Below are 24,890 nucleotides of genomic sequence, written 5' to 3'. Positions count from 1 at the left end.
CTTCCCATCTCCCCTTCAGTCTCCTTCCTTTTCTCACCAAGACAACCCAGGTGACACATGACCCTCCCTTCTCACAGTTGGGTACCATTTTAGACTTGCTTGCTGTTCGTACAGCATCAGTTTTAACATTTGTCCGCTTGCTTTTCAAATACACCCTGAACAATGGAGACCTCTCCTGACTGATCTTTATTTAATTTTCCAGCCTACTGAGAGACTATGTAGCAGCTGTTTATATCTCTTTGTTCCTCGGATCTCCAACCACATCCCTGTTAGATGACAAGCATATTCACTTGGCTTGGACATTCCACATCCGGATTGGATTAACTTTTTTTCCCCCTATCATTGCTCTCTCAGTTTAAATATAATTTTATCTTCCTCCCTGCTTGTCAAATTTAAATAAAACTTCTCTTTCTAGTGCATCTGTGATTTGATTATCTGATTTGTTCATTTACATAGTCATTTGTCAGCAGGCGCCAACACTGGGAAGTAACTTCCCTTCACCCAGAAGCCTTTCTGTTTTGCCAAAACAAATTGGTTCCTGGAATCATGTTGCCCTTTTTAGTATGTGCTCAATAAGTATTTGCTGGATAACGAAATGCCACACACAAAGTAATTTCCACATATGTTTGGGGTGATTGTGAAAAGCAGATATTAATTCTGAATGACAATATTAGAGAAGAGCTGAACTTGAGATGAACCTTTACTAAGTCATAGCATCAGACTCATGGAAAGGAGGGCAGGATATTCTATATTAGCAAGGTCATGAAGTCAGGAGCGAGCATCCTATTTGTCATTTGTAAATGTCATTCAAGACAGAGACATCCTGAATAATAGATCATTCATGAAAAATTCTGTCCTTTCTAGAATGATTCACTTCATTCCTATATTCAGTGCTGGTATTTGGAGGTAAATACTGAAGAATTTTTAATGTTAATTGTAAAGGATTCTCATTTCTTACCCTGCATATCTGTCCTAAACTTTACATTTTAGGTCATATGCCACAGGGAATGATCTTTTCATGTGTTACGCTGAGGCCAATTAAAATTATTCATTGTAAGATGGAATATATAACCCCACCATGGTGTCTCACTACATGCTCTTCAGAGACTGAAAATTATGCATCTGTTATTAAGTAAAGATGATCTTTTTAGAAGCATATTGATCTTTAGAATTCATATTATTGTTATGGATAACATTATGTTGCTAACGGTTATCCGAGTCATTCGCAATCAATGAGATTATTTGTTAAAGTTTAATGAATTGGGCAACAATATCCCAGTTGCTCAGTGAAGTGCGCTTGAATAATTGGGATCGTTTCTCTCTTCATATAAAATTTATCATCCCAGCTCTCCAAACACCCTTTGAGAGTTCAGCTAAGGCCCAAATTATGTTTTCCTCAGTTGGGTTCTGATGCCTGTGCATTCTTTATATGCTCTTTTTAGAGATGATAACTCTGTGTGTTTTTGTTCCATTAAGAGGTTACAAAATTTTATGTTTAGATCATGTAAAATTCTTCTCTTTCTACCTTTCATCAATGTGTTGCTATGACTCACTGTGTCTGAATGTAGCATTCCATTAAGATAATATCCATGTGTAATTGTGTGTTACTTTCTGCTACTACCCCTTTCATACCTCAGGTTCCCAGCGTTCTACTCATTCCCCTTATCTTCCCATGCCAGACAAGCAAGGAATGTTGTCAGTGACACCTATTAGTCAGTAAGCACTGAAATGTTTCTAGGTTTTATGATTTTCCCTCTTTCAGTAAGAAAATTTTATTTCCAGAAGATGGTTGAGCATATCTTCCTAGGAAACTGTTTCTAACCCTACCACACAGCATATTATTTATCAAACAAATAAAGTCTAAATAATTTATAAAATCAATTATAATTGTTTTTATTTAGCCATAGAAGCATGCAGTGAAGAAAAATAAAGACAGGGGTGATTAGCCGTCAGTGAATTAAAAAAAATATTCAGGTTATTATAACTCTCAGATTATAGAACTGGAAATACCTAAAGTCAATGGGGATTCTCAAAGTTTTAATGAGCAATTTAGTGACCTGGCCCGGGTTATGTGGAAGATAGACTAGCATGAGATATGTCATTTATCATTCATTGATTTTCTTCACAATATTTTGTGGGGTCTTTTGTATTTTGGTTGTGCATTTTAGTAACTCTTTGTTGTTGGTTTTTATGCATGGACTGTTTTTCAGTGACATATGCTTAATAATATCCATATGTAGCTCTCTCCTTAGGAACGTGTATGAATTTGCTGGAAGGCCCTGTAGGTTATTGTTCTGACTGCCCATTCCTAGCTTTGGCTTCACCGTTGCTATCTCTTATTACCTTCTTCTTATGGCATCATGTTCTACTCCTCTATGCTGCTTGGGTTTCCTGGAAAGTCTTTTAAGGTAGGGAATTGATAAAATAGTTCAAGTCCAGCCACTCTGAGTGCTAAAAGGACTAGATGAATATATGATACCTTGTCATACGACATTTAGATTGTGTCTTTTAAGCTTATACGATGACCTTCAACTTGAAAGGAGAATGATAGATCAATGTATTTGGTGCTTAAGTGTCCCCTAAATGTGGCTTTGTTCAATACTTTTTTCTTGGGGTGGGGAGAGCTGCTGCTATTTGTTAACTACTATGTGAAAATTAGAAATATTTGCTACCATGTTAATTAAAACTTGAAGTCATTGTCCTGGGTCTAAATTTTGACTCTGTTATTTACCCATTTAAATGAGATTTGGGTAAAATGACCTAAATTCATTTACCATTTTACATGGAAATAATAGTATCCATTGATACTGTACCTTGAATTTTTTTTCCTGAGACAGGGTTTCTCTGTGTAGCCCTGGCTGTCCTGAAACTTGCTCTGTAGATCAGGCTGGCCTTGAACTCACAGAGATCTGACTGCCTCTGCCTCTGTCTCCTGAGTGCTGGGATTAAAGGCTTGTGGCACCACCACCTGGCTTGTTCCTTGAACTGATGCAAGTGTATAAAGGTGCATCATAATCTTTCCAAGAGTTCTTTTTGTTTTGTATTTCTTAAGCTTAGATACATTAGTAATCAGACATAGTGTATATTTTGCCCAAACTATGGTTTAGCTACAGAAATATTTAAATGTGGCATTTGAAGCTTATCAGATAGTTTTACTACATTGCAAATATAAATGAAACTTGATAGTCTTGACTTTTAATACACTTTGATAGACCTGCATGAATCTTTTGTGGCACTCTTGAGGTATGTCATGCTTTGATTCTACTTTGCATGTATTCTTTTGAAGTCCTGGTAATGGTGCTATTCACTTCCTTTCTGTATTTTATTTTTTTGCTAAAAGGTTATTTGTCATTTGTGTCAAAACAAACTCTTAATATCTTTGAATTATTTTCCTTATAGACACTGACCAAATCTCTGTTATTCTCCAGCTTTAAAATCCCATGCCAAAACATTTAAGGGTTACAGTGGACTACATTGTCTAACACGTAGCAATTAGTGACTTGTTACCATCAAATCTTGACAAGTGGCCAGAAAGTTCAGATGTGCCATAAATGTCAAACCCACACACCATTTCAGAGTTAATGTGAAAATTAATGAAATCATTAATAGCTTTATGTTGATACATATAAAGTGGTGGTTCTAATAGATTAGGTTAAATGAAACATTAAAGTTCATTTTACATGTTTTTCTTCACCTTAAAATACAGTCACAAGAAAATGAAAAATTCCTCCTATAGCTCATAATGTAGGTTAACTGGTCAGAGTAGCCTTAAAAGACCACAGGGTGCAGGGAAATATTTAGATCCCAGAAATTTACCATAATAAAAAATAACTAACTTTAAAGGACTTATATAATAAAATGATTGATCACTTGATGTGCAAACACACTGGGGATTAACTTCTGGTAAATTATCATCCAAGATAAAAATAAGAACAGAGCCAGGCGGTGGTGGTGCACGCCTTTAATCCCAGCACTCGGGAGGCAGAGGCAGGCAGATCTCTGTGAGTTCGAGGCCAGCCTGGGCTACCAAGTGAGTTCCAGGAAAAGCTACACAGAGAAACCCTGTCTCGAAAAACCAAAAAAAAAAAAAAAAAAAAAAAAAAAAAATCTAAGAACAGAACTCATTTGGCTAGCCCCAGCCAAATTTAATATGGTGCTATTTTTTTTCTTAAAATTCCAGATAATTTTACCATTTGATTTTTTTCAATATTATTTCTAAAATGATGACATTTGAGAGTATCTTTGCTCTGTCTTTTGCTACACCTGGGAGATTACATTCCATGGATAGCTCCTTATAGGCTTACTATGGCAAAACCTTCTCAGTGAATCCAGTCTTCAAGCTATCCCCTGAATCTTGCATAACTCCATCTCCTCCTTGTCTCTCCCTAGAGTCTCACGGAACCCTGGACCTTAGTCTCCCATTCCCACTTTTTATGACTCTGAATTCATATGCCATAAATTCTAAATCAGTCCTTAAAACAATCAAAGCAAGCCGGGCGTGGTGGCGCACGCCTTTAATCCCAGCACTCGGGAGGCAGAGCCAGGCGGATCTCTGTGAGTTCGAGGCCAGCCTGGGCTACCAAGTGAGCTCCAGGAAAGGCGCAAAGCTACACAGAGAAACCCTGTCTCGAAAAACCAAAAAAAAAAAAAAAAAAAACAATCAAAGCAAGTTAGGCTGTTGCTTTTCTACTGAAAACCATCCCCACTGCTTTAGGGGAAAACAAATTTAAAATGTCTTGTATGTCTTATATGACCACTCAATGCCATAAACAGTCTGTCTTTTCTTGGTTATCCTTTTTTTTATGTCTAGCATGTTCATCTACTTTTTTTTTTTGGTTTTTCGAGACAAGGTTTCTCTGTGTAGCTTTGTGCCTGTCCTGGAACTCACTCTGTAGCCCAGGCTGGCCTCGAACTCACAGAGATCCACCTGGCTCTGCCTCTGGAGTGCTGAGATTAAATGCGCATGCCACCACCACTGGGCAATTTAGCTGCCATCTTTTCTCAGGACCAAATATTCAAATGTCTGAGACTATGGGGGGACAAACCGCTGCACACATGCACACAAAGCAAATAATAAGAAAGACGTGATAAAAATGTCATCTTTAAAATACTAAAACAAAATTATGTTAGGTTACTTTCAAATTTATGTGAGTGCCTAATGCTTTTGTTAAGAAGTGTACATCTTTTTTTTTTTTATTATATCATTGTCAAATCATCCCTAGGAGTGGAGTTTTGAAATGAAAAAAAAAATGGAGTCCAGTGAGTTATTCCAGACCCCATCCTTTTGGTGTCGGATTGGGTCTGTATCAGTGTGTTTTGATAGGCTTGGCTTCATCGCCTCTCTCCTTCCACCTATATTGTTTGGAATCCACTCCTGAGATAAGGCAGAACACCAACATGACTCACTGGCCACACACTCTGTGTGGAAGCTCCGGTTAAGGATTCCAGGCAGCAGAAACAGCAGCGGAATTATAGGTGGGATAACACACCTGCACTGGTGAGGACATTGGGCACTTATCATTTAAAAACTCATATTTCATTTCCGGTATGAAAACTACTCCTTTAAAGAAACATGAACCTCAGTCCTAATCAGAAATGTATGAATGTTTGTCACAATTTTCCCAATTATCCTCTGTGATAAACCATCTAGTCAATCAGGGAGTCTACATTGATTTTAAAGCTCAAATAGAACATAACCTTAGAAAAAACTAAGCAGGTTAACCAACAGATTATGTGAACCCAGAAATATCCCAGGAACAAACATAAATTCATCTTAATTCTCATAATTACATTTAAAAATTAAGAAACTAAATGTCATTGAAAATATACATCTGTGTATAAAGGTCATTTAGGAGTCACTGTTTTCTAACAATTTGATTAATTAGAAATGCCACTGCAGGCTGTTGATTTTCAAAAAAATTTTGGAACATATACTGTATGTAAACCTCTATTTTTCAGTATCAGAACTGAAAACAACCCAAGAGTAAAGAGAAAAATCTGAGAGAAAATATCCCTCCAAGATGTTTTTCTCTGCTCTGAAGCCTGCCATGAGGCCATGGGGAGTTGTTTCTAGTGGATCTTATTCCTGGCCATGGCTTTGTTACTATCACAGATCTTGGAGGTGGAGAATATCAGGTATAGTTTTCATTCTCGAACTTGGTCAGCTTGTGTGTATGTTTATATTTGGTCCTGGCAGGAAATTTGTGTATAGAACTCATAAATTCTTTTCCTTGAATGGATTTTAAAAGCATAAGATGTAGACAAAAAACATCGATGTCAAATTAATGAGTTTAACTTTCAGCATCCTGGGGTTTTATCTTAGTGATGTCTTTTCTGTCTTATCTCTCTTTCTCTCTTCCCCCGGGTGTGTGTGTGTGTGTGTGTGTGTGTGTGTGTGTGTGTGTGTGTGTGTGAACTGAACCTACAGCCATCCATCCAAGAGTTCATGAATAGTTTAACAAAGAAAGGGCAGAGCTATTGAGTAATCCAGGCTCATTAATTGTGTACTTGCCAGGAGAATCTACTTTAAATCATTAATGCAGGCAACATTTCTCTCCAGAGCCGTCAATGTGATTCCTACCGCATGAAAAAATGTAATAATGATGGATTTACTTTTCTTTTTCCTTTTCCTTTTTATTGGAACTTCAGAGACACAGGTATTTTACATGTACTCTTAAAAATATAAGGGGCTAAGTAAAAGGCTGTAATGCTTTGAAGATGCCATTGTTTCCTTGTTGACGAAGAGCTGGCGTGGGTAGAAATACTGATTTACACTTTGATAACACAGGGCATTTTGTATGTTTCCATCTTATTTTATGTTACTTAGCAAACAGTTATTTGATATGACAAATTCATAGTTTGTAATGATATGGAACTTTGTTTTTGAAAATTTAAACAGTACAGTTATGTAGAGAAGTGTTAACTTTTAAAACAATGGTAGATTTGTTATTTAACTTGCTTTTCAGAATAATGTGTTATTTACTCTCGGCATTCTAGGTTGATGTTTCAGACGCTATTTATGGCACTGGTTATGATGTAACGCTGTCTTCAATTTCTGCTACAACATACAGCTCACCTGTGAGTAGAACAGTGACAATAAACGTGACAAGTAAGTCCATGCTTTCAGTTACTTTTTAAAGTGTGTTTCCTCATTATAACTCGGTTGGATAAAAATACCTACATGGTCAGCATTTGCATTATATGTATGAAATCAGTATAGAGTAATTAAAAGTCAAGTGGAAAGTTGAGAAAATATTTAGAACCTGCCTTCTCTGGGCTCTTTGGTTTCTTTTACTTTCAAAGAGAAAATGTAATTATATTTGCTTGTGAAGTGGATCAGAGAGACTGTTAATGGTGACATTTGGATTATTAGAGCCAAGAAAACAAGCTCACCATTCTTGTTTAGGAGAGATTATTCAGTTCATAAGGCTATTTTTTTCTTTTCTTAGTTCTTGCAGGTAAACCTTGTATGAACAAATTCTTTCAAAAAAATAACTTGGCATCAAAAGTATATTTTGCATGTAGTGTTTAGTAGCATTACATTTTTTACATTCTTACAAAAGAATGTGGTAATGCCTCAAAAAATATATTTCTTAGTCATTTTTTTTTTTAAATAGCAAAGGTCTCAGGAGAATAAATTCATACTGGTTTCTGGAAACTTCAAACATTCACATTTATAAATACTTTTTTTGTAGAAATAGAATAATTATCTGATCATTTAATAATGTATGTTTTAAAAAAATAGAACCAGGGCCTCCAGTCTTCCTAGCTGGGGAGAGAGTTGGATCTGCCGGGATTCTTCTTTCGTGGAATACCCCACCTAACCCAAATGGAAGGATCCTATCTTATGTTGTTAAATATAAGGAAGTGTGCCCGTGGATGCAGACAGCATACACCCGAGCAAGAGCAAAGCCAGACAGTCTGGAGGTTCTTCTCACTAACCTTAACCCTGGAACAACATATGAGATTAAGGTAAATGTTTGGTGAATGGATACTTAGTATTAAAGAGTAAATCCATGAGAAAAGTGCAAGAGTTTTTGTCAACATGTAAATGTGCTAGCCGAATGTTCTGAGTCACTGAAGAGTGGCAGGCTGCATGTGTTCAACACCCAACTATAAATGTAAAACCTGGTGAAGTAATTGTAATCTTTCTTCATCTCTAAGTAGATGAATATATTTATACATTATCCATTTGGAGAAGCTTTAGCTTAATATCTTCTATGGAAAGCAAGTTAAGTTTAAATTCAATACTTCAGGTTTCAAAGTGAACATATTACATGCCACATATTGATTATTTTAATTTTTTTGCGGTGCAAGGATGGAACCTAGAGCCTGAGGTACGTTAGGCAAATGCTCAGCTAACAATCTATGTCTCAAGACTAAAATACAGGTTCTTTTTAATCGGACTTAAATTTAACATTGGTGTTTTCTTCTAAACCTGTTGGGCTTGAATGTACATTGCTAAACTTTTGGGTAATGGATTGAAAACTATTGAAGGTACAGTTTTACTAAAAATAATGTGTTCAAGTCTGTTTCACTCAAGAAATTATTGTTGAGCTCTTACTCACTTTTGTATTTCTAAAAGTATGTGTTACTTTACAATGTTAACGATTCTTGATTTAATGCTTTATTTGAATATGAAAGATGAACTTGCACAAAGCAGTGCTGTATGGGAACATTAAGTAGAAATGTTTGCAATTAGGGAGAGCTATGACATTTGCAGATGAGGAAGTAAAGAACAGAGGCATCTTCTCGGCTCCTTGCTATTTCCAACTTAATATATAAGCCTTTTTTTTTTCTTTAAAGAAAACCCCACTTATTTATTATGTATTTATTGTGTTACATGAAGTGTGTGTTCCAGGGGATGTAGATGTCATGGTACAAGTGGCCATGTGTTGAGGTCAAAGGACAATTTGTGTGAGTTGATTCTTTCCTTCTACCTCATGGGTTCCAGTGCTCTGACTCAGGTTGTCAGGCTTGGAGACAAATGTCCTTACCTTCCCAGCTGTCTCACCAGCCCTGGCATGCGTCTTTTCTTTTAGTCTTGACCATAAGTGAGTATAGAGAAGAAAATTTGTAAAAGCTGAGTGTGTGGCCTTACTAACTGTGGTGGCCTTCCTTGATGATAAAACATGATGCTAGGTTTTGTAAGAAAGGTTTTTGATGTCTGAAAATTGCAAAATGTGTTTTCTAGAAACATGTGCATATTTAGGTTAACTAGTATCACAACATGAACTTCTGGGTATAATAAATAAATATTAAATTTAATGGGATGTAAGAAATTATTGTTCAGAGCAAGTCAATTTGCCCAGGCTAGTTCTGCTTAGATCTATTTTTATGGATTCTCATTTTATTTCTCTGAATTCTCTCATTTCAGTCTTATTAAGAAGCCTGTAGTCTATGTTTCTTCCCACACTTCATAAATCACTGTTGTGACATTTGCTTTCTTCAAATAAATGTTAGCCATTGATGAATTCCAAAGGGAATTTGGCATGGTACATTTGATATCTTCAGTATAAGTAACACCTAAGGGGGAATCCTGTAAAGTGGTCTACATATTATTTCAGTTAGTCTTGGAAAAAAAACCCTGTGACATATTATTATTCTCAGTTAAATATGAGAAAAACATGTGCCCTAGAAGAGTTAAGCAAATTACCTAAAGTTTCCTGTCTGGCAAGTGGAAGAACTACAAGATTGTCCAGTTCCATTCATGGCATTTTGTAAAGGCTTAGGAGTCTCTTTGCCATTTACAGTGTCTTCTCTGCCCATTGATCTATCTCACGAAATTACGCAAGTTAAAAATAGTTGGTGTTTCTGTTAAATTTTGACTTTATTCTCTATGTTGTTAATCCAACTTATTTTTCACTGGTACTTTTTCCTGAGTACTCATTTGCCCAATTATAGAGTTTGAATCTTAATGTCTGATGTCATATAGATAGTCCGTCCTATGTATAGTACATGTAGTGGGTAAAGACTGAGTTTTGGAAAAAAAATATTTCAACTGAATTCATGTTCTACCATTATTTCTTTTATGAACATGGCCAAGCCTTTTGACTTCACTCTCACCCAGTATTTTCATCTGAAGGATGTTGGCCAGACTAGCTCCTAGTTGGATTACATGACCTACCCACTATCCACCCATGTCACTTTCTATTTGGGGAATATTGTAAGAATTACAGGAAAACTCTTTTAGAGCTTACCTTGGTGGGGGGGGGGTGATGAAAGATGTATCATTTCAGATTCTGTGTATTTAGAAAGCAAAGACTTTGAACACCAAACTCTTGATCTGTTTCAGGTTGCAGCAGAAAACAGTGCTGGCATTGGAGTGTTTAGTGACCCATTTCTTTTCCAAACTGCAGAAAGTGGTAACTTTCCTAAGTCATTAATTATAAAGTAATTTAGCCATAAGTTCTTAACGTTTAAAAAATTGGAACGTGATGAAAATATGATGCAAAATGCATAAAATTCTTGAGAATGCTCTTTGAATTCCTTTTAGTTATTTGGGGGCACTAAAAGCATTGTGAAAAACAAAATTGTTCTTTCTAATGATAACAGCTATTTAGTATAATACTGGGAGCAAAACATTTGAAAGCACAAGAAAAATAAAATAAAAAATCATTTATTGTCGTGTCAGGCAAAACAGCTCTATTTTAATTTAACTTATTTAATTTTAAGAACAATTCTTTCTCTGCAGCCTACGCTAGCCTTGAAGTCACTATGCCATACAGGCTGGCCTCATACTTAGACTCTTCCTCATTAAGTGTCCTGCCTGCTGGGCTTACAAGTAGGCAAGCTTATAAAACACCTTTATGAATATTTTGGTACATTAGTGGCTCATCTCTTTTTCTTCCCGTGCATATATGTCCCCACAACTACATAGTGATGCAAATAGACTATTGCCAAGTAGGTGTATATATGTTTTCCTATTAGCACCACTGATAAGCATTTTGTGACACTAGACATGAAAATGTGGACTTTGGTGATTAACATATCATTTTCTAATACTCAGCCATGACCAAACTATTTCACACATCTCCCTTCTTCCTGTGGCTGAGAGGAATCTTTGATGTCATCATCAGTTCCTCCCTCCAAGTAATATCTAAATCTACCAGCAACCCTTGGAAGCACTTTAATAAATCATATCCAAGGTGTCTTAACCCACAATGCAAATCTTGCTGCCCTGCCCACTTTCATTTCCTTTTTAGATGACCAAAATACCTTCCAATCCAATTAGAATCAAATAAATGTATAGAAAAATAGACAACAGTATCACCAATTAACAAATATTTACCATGGACCCTATATTCTAATGGGATAAAATAAACAAATTCGTGTATTAATATGCCAGATAGATTATAAGGCTATACAGTAATTTCTATTCTTTTTGAAATTATGAATGATATATATGTCACTCGTGTGTGTGTGTGTGTGTGTGTGTGTGTGTGTGTGTGTGTGTGTGTGTAAAATTCTCCCAATGCTAAGCATAATTTAGCATCCTGGTACATGTAGAGGATACAACAGTCAGTATAGAAAAAAATGTGTAGTACATTCAGCAAAGTTACTGGTTTAAGAGATATTAAATTCTATGGAATACATGAAATGTATAACTGAAAGTTTTCCTGTGCGTACCTGGCTCCTGCATCCTTGAGGTCCCACAGCCTCTCAGACCCAAATGAACACACAGAGGCTTATATTAATTACAAACTGTATGGCCTATTGGCTCAGGCTTCTCGATAGCTAGATCTTACATCTTAAATTAACCCATTTATATAAATCAATACTTTGCCACATGGCTCGTGGCTTACCAGTATCTTTACATCTTGCTTCTCATGGCGGTGGCTGGCAGTGTCCTCTCTGTTCTGCCTTTCTCCTTTTTCCTCCCTAGGTAGAATGTCCTGCCTAACCCTATTCTGCCTCACCATTGGCCAAACAGCTTTATTTATCAACCAATCAGAGCAACATATTTTCATAGCATACAAAAAGACATTCCCCCATCACTTCCCCTTTTCTTTCTAAACAAAAGGAAGGTTTTAACTTTAACCTGGTAGAATTACATATATCAAGCAAGAATTACAGTTTCAATATCTAGTCTATTTGTATTTTGTAAAATTAAAGAAAATATTTTATCTGTCCTATATTTGTGAGTCTAAAATATTGTATCTAATTTATCTTTTATCCTAACCAAGGAAAATTATGATTATAACTATCTAGTCTTCAACTACATCAAAGACCTCAGAAGGCTATAATATTACCTAAGTAAACATGATGTTGCAGTTGTACAGTATTATGCATTTAACAAACTCTGCTCCTTTGTTTTATTGTATTTTATACCTCCAATAAATTAAATATTGACTATTTAACAAACTTCTTGAATTTCAACTCTATTTCATCAATTCTCTTTAAAACTTTCCATTTATTATTTTATCTATTAGTAACCACTCTCAATAACTGTGATTAATTTACTTCTGTTATTAATGTCATTTTGTCATTCTTCATTCTTACTGTCTAACTTGTATTGAATCTCAGGACCCAACTTGTTGCATGATTTACACAGACTTCTTTTACTACAGATTTTGGCATTTTTGAAACAGTGGAAACTTTAACTCTAGTCATTTGGCATCTTAATACCAGTCACCATTATTATTAGATGTAGTTTTACTGAAAACATTTTTGTTTTATTCTATAAACTGAAATATCTTGATAATTTATTTGCATACTTAATGTACACAGTTTCATTTCACTCTGATGTAATATAGTTGTCGCTGAAACTAAACATACAGATTACCATTATAGATAGTTTATAATTGATAGTAAGAAATTTTGGGGGAAAGGTTGATTTTGAGGGAATATGAAACTCAAAATAAAAAAATCATGAACTATTATTTGGATATCTATCCACTTAATGTTAGACACTAGATATTTATAAACTTTTCAGATATGAATTCTTTGTATTTGGGCAACAAGTTTGAATTTATCACTTTTACTCAACTTCTCCAGTACCTACATAATTCCAAAAAATATTTAAGGAAGTAAAATTTCAGCCCATACTTGTTTGTATATTCCAACTAACTATGGATTGAATGGTTTTCATGTGTATTTGAAAAGCTTCATCGAATGAATGGATATGCTAAACCAGTAATTCTGAAATATGCAGATATGGTTAAGTCCATTTTGTAAAAAAAATTACAGTGAAATAAATGAGTATATATTTAGGTAGAAAGATGATTTTATTCAAGGTATTACATATTTAGTTTCATATTATTTGGAAATTTACTATCTCTGAAGAACATAAATAGCTTAAATTTTACAACATTTTCCCCTCTCCTCCAACCTGTCCTACCCTCAGCTCCGGGTAAAGTGGTCAATCTCACAGTTGAAGCCCTAAACTATTCTGCAGTAAACTTGATTTGGTATTTGCCTCGGCAACCAAATGGCAAAATCACCGGCTTCAAGATCAGTGTCAAACATGCCAGAAGTGGCATAGTAGTAAAGGATGTCTCCATCAAAGTAGAGGATATTTTGACTGGGAAATTGCCAGAATGTAATGTGAGTATTTTGCACATCAAAACTTTTATTAAGCTTGCATCTTTAAGTTTTCATATTTTGCAAGATTATACTCTTAGGTCATAAGTATCATGTTATGCGAAACTGATGGTATTTTAGGGGTTTGAATTAAAAGATTGGAAGATAACATCTCTAAGGCAGATCTTGAAATACTACATTAAGGGGACAGCATTTGGTTCAGTAATGGAGGAAGAACAGGGGGGCACTTTTTAAGTCCCTGAGGTGTGAAAGTGTAGTCGCTACTGAAGTAGAGGTCATAAGTCCATGTGTTATAGGAGAAGGTACCTGCAGGGAAATCCATAGTCAATGCAAGATTAAACTGGTAGGCTGTTTGGTGGCATATCTTTGTGAAAATATTGCCATTTTTTTTTCATTGATGTGAAACTTATACAAACTATTGTAATGCTTTCTTCCAAATTATCTTTGGTATTTTTTTTATTATGTTATTACTTATATAGAAACAGTCAAGCAAAGTTATTTTGTTTTAAATAGGGCAGCAAAGTCTCAAAAATCTTTTGTTTTGAATTACAATTTAATTTGAATACACACATATATATCTGCATATACACCCTATCTGGGAACATAAAAATTTTAATGTTATTTTGCTTTATTTGTGTATTTATGATTTAAAAAATGGTAGGAATAGTTAAGAACATAGATTGAAATGTCTTAGGTCTTTTGCTCTATATGTTTAACATGAATTTTAAAAATTCTTGTTGGTGATTTAGCTGTTGTTTTACCTTCATTTTATGCTACTTTAAATTCTACATTGGATTTCAAGATTAAAGTACAGTGGATATAATAGGTATTATATCCTAATATTATGTCCTAATATAGACATTAGTGACTATAATTTAAATCTAGCAATTTTTTTCCTAAAACTCAATTTGTTAAATTTATCACACACATTGAAAGATAATATTTATAGTATAAAGAAAAAATAAATGGGTTGTGTTTTTTATGTTTACCTAGAGGTATCATGTGATTATTCCTACTGCAATTTCCTTCACTCATTAGGAGAACAGTGAATCCTTTCTGTGGAGTACCACCAGCCCTTCTCCAACCCTCAGTAGAGTTACACCTCCTCTTCGTACTACACATTCATCCAGCACGTTGGCACGGAATAAGATCAGCTCTGTATGGAAAGAGCCCGTCAGTTTTGTGGTGACTCACTTGAGGCCATATACAACATATCTCTTTGAAGTTTCAGCTATTACCACGGAAGCAGGGTATATTGACAGTACCATTGTTAGGACACCAGAATCAGGTATGATTTGATTTTGTTAGAAAGAAAGAAACTGACCTGAAGTTATTTATAGAATAATCTTGCATTCTGTCCATAGAATTTTTTTTATTAACTTTACTTCCTTTAAGTAACTCTTTCACCCATATTAGATAATAGGCATCCACTGGGAATATCTTCTTCAATGCTAAACTAAAGACAAAAAGAAAAAAGAGGTTTGAAAGAGGAAATTCTTCAGTTACCATGAATGACAGTTATCAATCCATGCCCTCTGTAATTCTGCCTAATTGCCTTTGCTCTTCCAATGCATCTTAGTTATCTACAATCTTCCTCATTGACATTGTTATTAACAGATGTGCAAGATACTACCTGGAACAGCAGAGCTAATGCTGATCAGCATTTCAATATCAGGTTATAACAATGGCTAAATATATAACTGCTCAGATCTTTATGCACAGTATTTTTCTTGCTTGAGAAATGGAGGCAGTCATAGGACCTTCTGTGTGTTGGAGTTTTAGGGTTAAATGAGTGCAGTTAAACATCATTAACATTATTCATTTTTTTGGAGGTCGTATTTATTTATGATTGCATTTATGTGCATACCAATACAGTATCATAACATATTAGTGTAGATATTATGAGCATAATATGTACCTGATATTTTAGTACACATCTTGACACAAAATAGATGTCAGATATGTATATTGTAATGTAGCATTAAGCATCAAATATGATTGGTAATTTTTGAGGATACTGGAAATTAATGGTAAGGCAATTTTTTGTCCAAAGGCATACATGTCAGGTCCTATTATTTTCCTTCACATGTTAGTTTGAGACTATTATTGTCTCTATTTAAATAACTATATTTGAATAATAGTATATCCTTCTCTTATACCCCATATACGGTATAAAATAATTTCATGTGAATCATAGAAAATGAAATTTGTTGAACAAGGATTTTGAGTTAATACTCAGAGTTGTTCATTAGAACAAAGATAAATACTAATGTGAAAAATAAAGGTCATTGTGCCTAAGTTTGAGGGTTTTTAATCTTAATTTTTCTATCTGTATGTCCACAAGAGTTTCTCAAGCCAAATATCTACATTGTTTGGAAGTATTTGTGTGTGTGTGTGTGTGTGATATTTATTTTCTCTATATTAATTTCAGTGCCTGAAGGACCACCACAAAACTGTATAACAGGCAATGTTACAGGAAAGGCCTTTACAATTTCATGGGACCCACCAACTATAGTAACAGGGAAATTTAGCTACAGAGTTGAATTATATGGACCATCAGGTATGACTTATTCCATTTTGCCTTTACATTTTAGAATAAAACCTATACAATATGTGGATAATTTCTAACTGTAAAAGGAAACAATTTTTTGAAAATACCCTAAATTGAGGTGAATAATAGAAAATCAGGTTTCCATTATCTGCTGTGAAGATTTAGGGTCACAATAACATTGCACAGAGTACGGGGATTCCTCATAATATGTCCAGAGAGCACTGGAGTTCAGGTAGAATAACATGGCAGGAGATAGTTGCATGAAAATGAGATAATACATCTTTTGTAGTTATGGGTAATGATATTTATGATCAGAAGATTATTTAAGAGTTTTTTTTTTATAATTTAATGCTTATTTCTCAGGATAATAAAACCACCACATACTAAAATGAAAGTGTTGAGTTGCACACCATGTACAGAGTGAAAGTGAGTGACCTGAGGCTAATGGATTACATGTTGACATGGGCTTGAAAACCATGGAGTTTATACAAGGAAGAAGGGCAATGGTGCTCTCTGGCACTCCTGTCTCCTCCTCCAAGCTCTGAAATATTGAATGATATACATACACCATCATGCTCATCGTCATTATATGCTGGGGATCTAACCCAGAGCTTTGTGTGTGTTAGGCAAACAGTATCCCAAATGAACTATATTTATAGCCTTTGTTTCCCATTTAAGTATATTAAAAAAAAATAAAATCAAACCTCAACAGGATTCTGTAATATAAGAAAAGTTATTTTAAGCACTGAAAGATCTTCATGTTGTTTCTATGTTCAAATTTGCATCAAAATTAACCACATATTTAAAATACATTCACTCATAATAATTAAATTTTAGTTTAACAGTTTGATTATTGTTCTTCCTTCTATACATTATATGAAATGATTGTGTAATCATAAAAAATAACCCATTGGTCTGGTCTGCTTATTGCAGGGCGGATTTTGGATAATAGCACGAAAGACCTCAGATTTTCATTTACACATTTGACACCATTTACAATGTATGATGTCTATGTTGCTGCAGAAACCAGTGCAGGGGTTGGTCCCAAGTCAAATCTTTCAGTATTTACCCCTCCAGATGGTAAGAACTTTTTCCTATATGGAGTTAATGTGATATTTTTGAAATCCTTGTGAATTTTATTGGTAAATGTAATCTTAGAAGGAATTTGATTTATGTCTACTTAAATCCCATAATTTTCCTTGTTAAATTGCTATCTACTTTATTCTGAGCCTGCATTCTCTAGAATGTTAAACCTGCAGCATGCTTCATAAAGGAAAGGACCCAGGAGCAATGAGGACTAGAGAAGACTATGTACATTGAAGGTGACAGAGATTCATAATGGCTTTTAGCAGAATGCCAAGAAGTCATAAATTAATAACACACATTTTTATATTGCTTAAATGCAGTATTAGGCAGACATGGAATGTGTTTTCTCACAAAAGTCATTTCTGGAGAAATCACTATATTCTTACCACTCAGAACAAAGTATTTTGATAATCAAAGGGTTTTCTGAACTAGTAGGGATCCCTGGTGGGAAAAAAATACAAAATTTTCAGCATTTAAGGAAATTATGAAAATAATATATCTCAAGAAATTATCATATTTTTGCTTTTTAAGCACTGATGTTTTTGGTGAAATCCATTGTTAATGTGCTATTCACATTTTCATGGTACACCCTAAACTTGCTCAATGGCTTCATTTCTGTTTAGATACAATTGTTGGCATGAATCATGTTTCAGAATAAACTAACACGTGAAAAAGTTTCCAGAGTTTGTTTGTGTAGTAACTAACATACAATAACCGGCAAGTTAAATATACTTATATGTGCCCCCACCCACCTACACAGTTCAATTGGGTATGCATTCACTATGTTATCACTCATAGATTAGACCATTAGAGGGCAGCAACCATCAGGAAATTCTCTCCATCTCTCCCTTCAAAGAAAAATTAAACCTTGATACTATTTGGTTGTTGAAAGAATGTAAAAAATATTATATTTATCGACCTAAAATTAAAATCTGTCTATAGGTCATACATATGTATGGTTTCAATATGCAGATTAAAATGGAAATGTATACTCATGAGGAAAAAGATTTCACTTGATGCTGAGATTTTAGTGTTTTGTCCCATTCAAAGAGCCTTTGCTTTGTGTGATTTTCCTTAAGTTTTGATAATTCAATCCAAAACATGCTCTTAAGCCTTTCCCAGAAAGTTAAAGGATTTTTGAGTGGTCATAAAACACAGCAGAGGTTTTCCTCAAACTATTTGACTCACTTAAAAAAAATTTTTAAACATCGTGTGTGTGTGTGTGTGTGTGTGTGTGTGTGTGTGTGTGTGTGTGTGTTTGTGTGTGTGTATGTTGTGTGTGCCTCTGTGCCAAGGGGCATGTGTGGAGATGATTAAGGAACAACTTTCTGGTGTGGGCTCTGGTTCTTTTGTGTGCAGGGTCTAACTTGGCTGATCTTGCTTATCTGCAAGTGCTCAGTGGTAGAGCACATATTTAGCATGTGTTAAGAACTTAGGTTTTGATCTACAGCATGGAAACAACCAAAGAAAAACACATTTAAAAAAAATCAACGAAATTATTATTTTTATGATCAATTTTGATCTCCAGCATTTGACCAAGATAAAGAATTAGATAACATGTTGCCGCAGACAATGCGATCTTGCTTGAATTGGATGTTACTTAAAATTTATTTCCCTTTATTTGTATTTCTTTTATTCACAAAATACATAGAATCCTAAGGAACCTTGTCCAGAATTTTCACATGGACTGTGTTCCATAATGAATTATCTTGAGTGGATGACTCTTTTGTTGAATATGAAAAGCAATTTGTCCTGAATTTCATTTTACCATCTCCAACAACTGCCTATCTAAGAGACTACATCCTGGTGACTCTTAGTGGAATATTCACTGGCTACAGGGGGCCCTGTAAAGGCTGGAAAGGCATGGCTCTTACCGGCTCAAGCTCACCTTCTTTCATGGAGCTCCATGACCATTCATTTAGCTTCAGGATGGGCTTCTGTGGGCTTTAACAACTGCAAAATGCTTTCAGCTTCTGAATTAATTAATCCTGCTCCCAATAATGAAATTGTTCCATAAAAGAATCCCGAAACTACATGAGGCAACCTAATAACTAACTCACTTGCTATTGTCTAGAAAATTGATATCTAAAGTTTATTCTTTATAATTTATTGTTATAATAAGTTTCATTGTATATTAATGAACATTATTTATTCGCTGCCCCATATCTTAAAGTGCTAAACGTTCTGTTTTAATTAGAATAATTAGAACTAGCTTATTTCTCCTAAATTATTACCTTTTAAAATAACTAGGGTTCTGACCAGTGTTCCAATAGTCATAGACAAAGGCTGAGTTGACTTCTTATAGCGAATGGTATGTGCTATCACATTTCAGTGTGGTTGATTTCATTAACACCAAGACTTTTAATATCCATAGTCTATTTGGTTAGGAGAGAAAAGATGCTACTTCTATAGTAGTTCTCCAGGATCTTTCCCTAGGGTTTTTATACATACATCACTTACTGTTTTACTGAGCATGTATCTACTTAGGCGTCAAGAGAGATGATGGGGGGGTGGGGGGTGGTAATTTAATGATGTCCAATGTTCCAAATGTTATCTAATTGTTGGAAAACCACTGAGAGTCTCATCACTTCATGTTTTTCATGAATATGAATGGATTTTAATTTGGTGCTCTCTCATGTTCTTTGAATGGAAGTTTAACCTAGCTGGATTAAATTATGGAGAATGGTTATTTTCATGCATTTTCTTCGTTACAATATTATTTTTGTTTCACTTCTAATAACTTTTCATCTAAAAACCTCTAATTATTCAGAATTTACTTGTATTGATTTTTTTCTGTTCTAGTTCCTATTTTTTTCATAAAATTTCCGAATGTGTTGTGTTGAGAATGACTCAGTGTCTGTGGCTAACATCCTCAGAATTGATTCTGCACTGTGAATAATTGCCCTGCGTGCTTGGTTTTCTTTAATTTTGTATCGATATTAAAGGGATCAGCCTAATCCGTACTTCTCTGGTTTCTCCGTAAGAGTATGTGGGATACCAGATAAGTGTCTTTTTAAAGAGAAAACTGCTGTCTGCTCCACTTCCTTCATCCACTAAATTTTTTGTAGTCAATAAAAACAACGTAGCCCCTTAACCTTTACTTGAATTACAATAATAGGCATTAGTGTCATGATGTAATTTTGCAGTTTTGTGGATGAATATATGTAAAAATGTCGGCTATTATTCATAAATTTGACTCACATATTAACAGTTGTAGTACATTTGTATTTTTCTATAGTATTGATATATTCGGCGTGTTCCCACTATGCTTTCACAAAGGAGAATGGACAATTCACTTGTTTTTCAAGTAGAAGATTTATTGCCAGGTTAAATACAAAGTTTAGTTATGAGTTATATGTTAATTTAAATCAATGGAACAATGACTGATCTCTTCTGTGATTTACATTACGTAGTGCTGTTCAAGGTCTTTGTTACATAACGACACCCCAAAAAGGTGGAAAAGAAAGGTAAAAAGAGGTTAGCTGTGTCTGTATCTCTGCTAATTTACAGTTACTTGAAAAGTTTCTCTATTCTTGGATAATACAAAGGGTTTGCAAACACAGTGATAGCAACATAATACCTAGAAACAATCATCCTAATGGAATAAAATTTTCTTTTATACAATTTAATGATAAAATTAAACTTTTCTTTTATATAATATAATTTTACTTAAATAAAACAGGTGGGGGTTGGGGATTTAGCTCAGTGGTTGAGCGCTTGCCTAGCAAGCACAAGGCCCTGGGTTCAGTCCTCAGCTCAGGAAAATTAAAAACAAAACAAAACAAAACAAAAAAACAAAAACCAGAAAACAAAAACAAAACAGGTGAACTGTTGCAGAAGGCTTTATGCCTTTTATGTCCTTGTGTTTTCAGGTGCAGAGAGTAATGACCATGATGTCCAGTGTTCAGTGATGAGTGAGTGACTCACTGATTGTGGAGTCCTACTCTAGAACTCTTTCCCTAACATCTTTCTTAGAGCAAACTATGTGCTCTCCTCAGATCAGCGCATCAGTGGGGAAGGGAGTCTGAAGAGATATCCTTCATTACAGACTTAAAATTGTAGCTAATTACGTTAAGCTTACCTGCCACTTTCCATTACAGCTTTTGCCCATGCTAGATCCTAGAATCTTAACCACTAGAATGATTTTCCAGTCGTAAGTATTCAAGTAATTAGAAATATTTATATTATTACATTGTGTAGGGAGTTTCCGTACTGATAATTTCATGGAGACACAGAAAAACAATCTATTCTAAGTAATATCTAGAGTTATAGCATACTACGTGTCTGGATTAGACAGAAATATGTTCTATGATCATAATGATACTTATGGGGGTTGTGACATTATTTTCAGTTTTTTTTCTATTATTTTAGACAGGGAAGGGGTCCTTCTTCTCTGTTTCTTCCTGAGGTAATGTGAATCTTTTGTAACTAGATTTTGCTAATCCTAGACCACTATGAGATGGTGACGGGACGTAGGCTTAGTGAGCTATTATATTTTGACCTTAAAGGGTGATGTTTTCATGTCATATTTTCTCTCAAACCTGTAGTTTAGAAGTTCCTTTGAGTTTTGATGCATATAGTAACTTTATAGGAGTTAAGGGGAAGATAAAAATGCATTTGTATTATAGGTAAAGAAAGTGACTTGATTAACTGATTATTCACAAAAATGGTGAAATGCTCAGCCTTATCCTTTCTTCATTGTCTTTGAGGCACTGGGAGGTTTTCTAGATATCACTCTTGACCATTTTATACATATATCTTGTTCTAACTACTTAGTGCTTTATGCAATCAGTTGTTTGCTTGTCTTAATTTTTCCCACTTCAAAAAGCGAGGACACCAAAACTCTGGTCCTACATGGTTAACATGTAAATTCAGCAGACAAACATGTTAATTCAGCTGAGTCTTTACACAAGTTCATGTAATAAATTAAGAGACAGTGAATGGTGCTTGTTGACTATATCTCATTGTATCCTGGCTGTGCCAGATACTGTTTTGGGGTATGTTATTATATTTTTTAATAAAGACTTTAAGGTTTTGACTGGGCATTAATTATTTATAAGAGCTTCTCTGGAAATTTCTCCTCCTCCCCCTCCTCCTCCTCCCCCTCCTCCTCCTCCTCTTCCTCTTCTTCCTCCTCCTCCTCCTCCTCCTCCTCCTCCTCATCATCATCATCATCATCATTATTGTGTTTGTGAACTCTTGGAGGCCTGCACCTGCCATGTTGTGATTGTGGAGGCTAGAGAACAACACTGGGGAGCCTATTCTTCCTTCCCTTTCATTAGGAGTTCTGTGGATCCAGCTTAGATGCTCAAGCTCAGGCTGTCAGGCTTGAAAGCTGGTGCTTTTAGGCCCCGAGCATCTCACTAGTCTGGAGATTATTTTAGTGATATGGTCTGATCAAATGCTATGTTTTGTTTTGGGGAAATGATTCCATGTTATCCTGTTCCTCATACTTTTAAGAAGAATGCACATAAAATTAGTTTTAAATTTCCATGCATTTAAGGATTCTTTTGCCACACTGAGTTTTTAATATGTTAGTAATTATTCTAGTCAATTTCCCCAGAGCTATTTATATATCTAATATCATGGGCTAAAGATTTAGGGAATATTTGCATTTGAGAATGTATTTTCTCTTTCTAATTTTATTTAATTTTTTTTTTTAGTTCCAGGTGTAGTGTTTGATCTACAAATCACAGAGGTAGAAGCCACAGAAATCAGAATTACTTGGAGGAAACCCCGACAACCAAATGGAATCATCAACCAATACCGTGTGAAAGTGTCACTGGTGGAGACAGGTGTCATTTTGGAAAATACTCTGCTCACAGGACAAGATGAGGTATCACATTTTTCATTTCCCATTTTGCTGAGACCTTTTATGTTGGTTCTTGGCAAACTTGCTACCAGGAAGTAAAATAGATTGAGATATATTGAGATTTTAACTAGATCATAGTTTATCTTAGGACTTTTAATTAAATATTACTACTCATTTTTTATATGAAAAATGTCCACTGAACCATCATACAAGACTAATGGTACTTCTATATGTGGGTTTTATTATTCTAATCTGGTTAATGAGTTATTGGGAGACAATGCTTGTGATTTAAATGCTTTGTCAGAGGCTTATCATTTAAAACAGTTGCCCCCCCCCAAAGACTACTGTCCACAAGTAATTCTGTCCTATTTGAACCTGAGAAGCTAACAGCCTCAGCACTGCCCTTTATTCATGAAAACATGTAACTACATAGAAAGAAAGTCAAGTGTTCCATTTAACACGAGAGGCCTTGGTCTTCTTAATACATTACATTTAAGCACCGTGCCTATCTTATTTTCTCTTCTTCTCTTGCTAGGAAGTATAGGCAGCTGATGTGCGGCACTGTCTTTACTTCCTCAGCCAAGCCAGCCACTCACCTGTGAGGACCCTTGAAGTCCCCAGACTTCTCACTTATAACCTCACATTGGCGGCTCCCTGGGCACTTCAAGGCTAAGTGTTCTTAGGAACAGAGTAGCAATCAGTGGGCCATTAGAGATATATGTGATGCTTATTAAGAAATTGGCTTCTGCTGTTTTTAGTTCACAATAGCTACTCTTGTACTATAGCACGATTTTCCTTTTCCCCACTCACTCTATTTCTGATAAGAGACTTCCTTTAACTCTGGCATTGATTTCACCATGATATTCAATGCTATGCAACTATGCAGGATCTCTCACTCCAAGTTGTTACCCACATCACCCCCAGGTTAAACTTCAGTCCTATGTCGTGTCCTTTCTTCTGTAATGGATGGTGAGTTATATGTTTTCTGATATTCTAGTTGGCATCTCATCAAAGAGCGGAAGCTTAAGCATTTGCTGCAGCTGAGAACATCTTAAAATAGATATGTGGTTTTCTTTGAACCAGGTGACAGGTTTCCCAAGTTTGCTAATGGCATTTGTTGAATAGCCAGACACACCTGTTTTTCTCTAAAAGTTAAAAGGTCCTGGAAAGGCCAGTTGGAGATTCTGTAGCATGGTGGAAAGAACATTATTATTAGAGCCCATTCAATCTGCATTTAGATAGGGACCTGGCTATTACAGGATAAAATAGTTAAGAGTGTAGATGCAGAAGGCAAATGGTTAGGGCTCAGTGCCTGGTTCTGCCATTATCAATGGCCCAATGCTGGGAATGGAGGCCTGATTCTTCTGACTTGAGATGTAAGTTAGGAATCACATGATTTCCTATAAGGGTCAATGATGAGGACTTCATGGATGATATGTGTAAAGAGCTTAACACTGTAGCTGACATTGCAGTAAGTTCTCCCCTAGCATTTGTGACTTGTTGGAATTAATCTTGGCATTAGAACTTTCACTCTACTGGACATTCAATCTTTAAAACCTTCTTAATAACAAGACCCATTCCATTCTTATGTCTGTAAAGAGATCACTTCTTGTTACATCAAATTCATTTCAGGTACTCTACTTCCTCATGTGATCGGTCACTGTGTTCACCTTGGAACATTGACATGGGGTGGAGGATACAACAGAAGGTCTAAACCAAGGGGCCTTGAGTCTTTGACCTGCCTTTGCTGTGCTTTACAACTGTGACCCTGGACAAGTTAAACTATAATTTCTAGTTTCATGTTTTTAAAAGTGTGTGTGTGTGTGTGTGTGTGTGTGTGTGTGTATGTTTGTGATTATATGTGAGGTGTATGTGTCATTGAAGACATACATGTGCCAT

The 24,890-nt window shown here is 35.2% G+C and overlaps 1 protein-coding gene across 2 annotated transcripts in view; it reads left to right on the top strand.

The window, feature by feature from the left end:
* The first annotated feature begins 6,556 nt into the window (after positions 1 to 6,556).
* Ptprq (protein tyrosine phosphatase receptor type Q) overlaps positions 6,557 to 24,890 on the top strand; it is a 194,034-nt gene continuing 175,700 nt past the window's right edge. For both annotated transcript variants that reach the window (XR_013045512.1, XM_042263333.2), the window contains exons 1-9: positions 6,557 to 6,656; positions 6,997 to 7,108; positions 7,745 to 7,971; positions 10,295 to 10,364; positions 13,346 to 13,545; positions 14,581 to 14,830; positions 15,974 to 16,102; positions 17,027 to 17,173; positions 22,843 to 23,015. Coding sequence is in view for 1 of the 2 variants with exons in the window: in XM_042263333.2 (XP_042119267.2) it covers positions 6,600 to 6,656; positions 6,997 to 7,108; positions 7,745 to 7,971; positions 10,295 to 10,364; positions 13,346 to 13,545; positions 14,581 to 14,830; positions 15,974 to 16,102; positions 17,027 to 17,173; positions 22,843 to 23,015 (1,365 nt within the window). In the remaining variant the exon portion in view is untranslated. The remainder of the gene's footprint in view (positions 6,657 to 6,996; positions 7,109 to 7,744; positions 7,972 to 10,294; positions 10,365 to 13,345; positions 13,546 to 14,580; positions 14,831 to 15,973; positions 16,103 to 17,026; positions 17,174 to 22,842; positions 23,016 to 24,890) is intronic.

The sequence above is a fragment of the Peromyscus maniculatus genome, chromosome 18 (assembly GCF_049852395.1).
Source record: "Peromyscus maniculatus bairdii isolate BWxNUB_F1_BW_parent chromosome 18, HU_Pman_BW_mat_3.1, whole genome shotgun sequence".
NCBI classification, from domain to species: domain Eukaryota; kingdom Metazoa; phylum Chordata; class Mammalia; order Rodentia; family Cricetidae; genus Peromyscus; species Peromyscus maniculatus.
The sequence above is the reverse complement of the archived record's forward strand: the minus strand, read 5'-3'. Positions and strand labels throughout refer to the sequence as shown.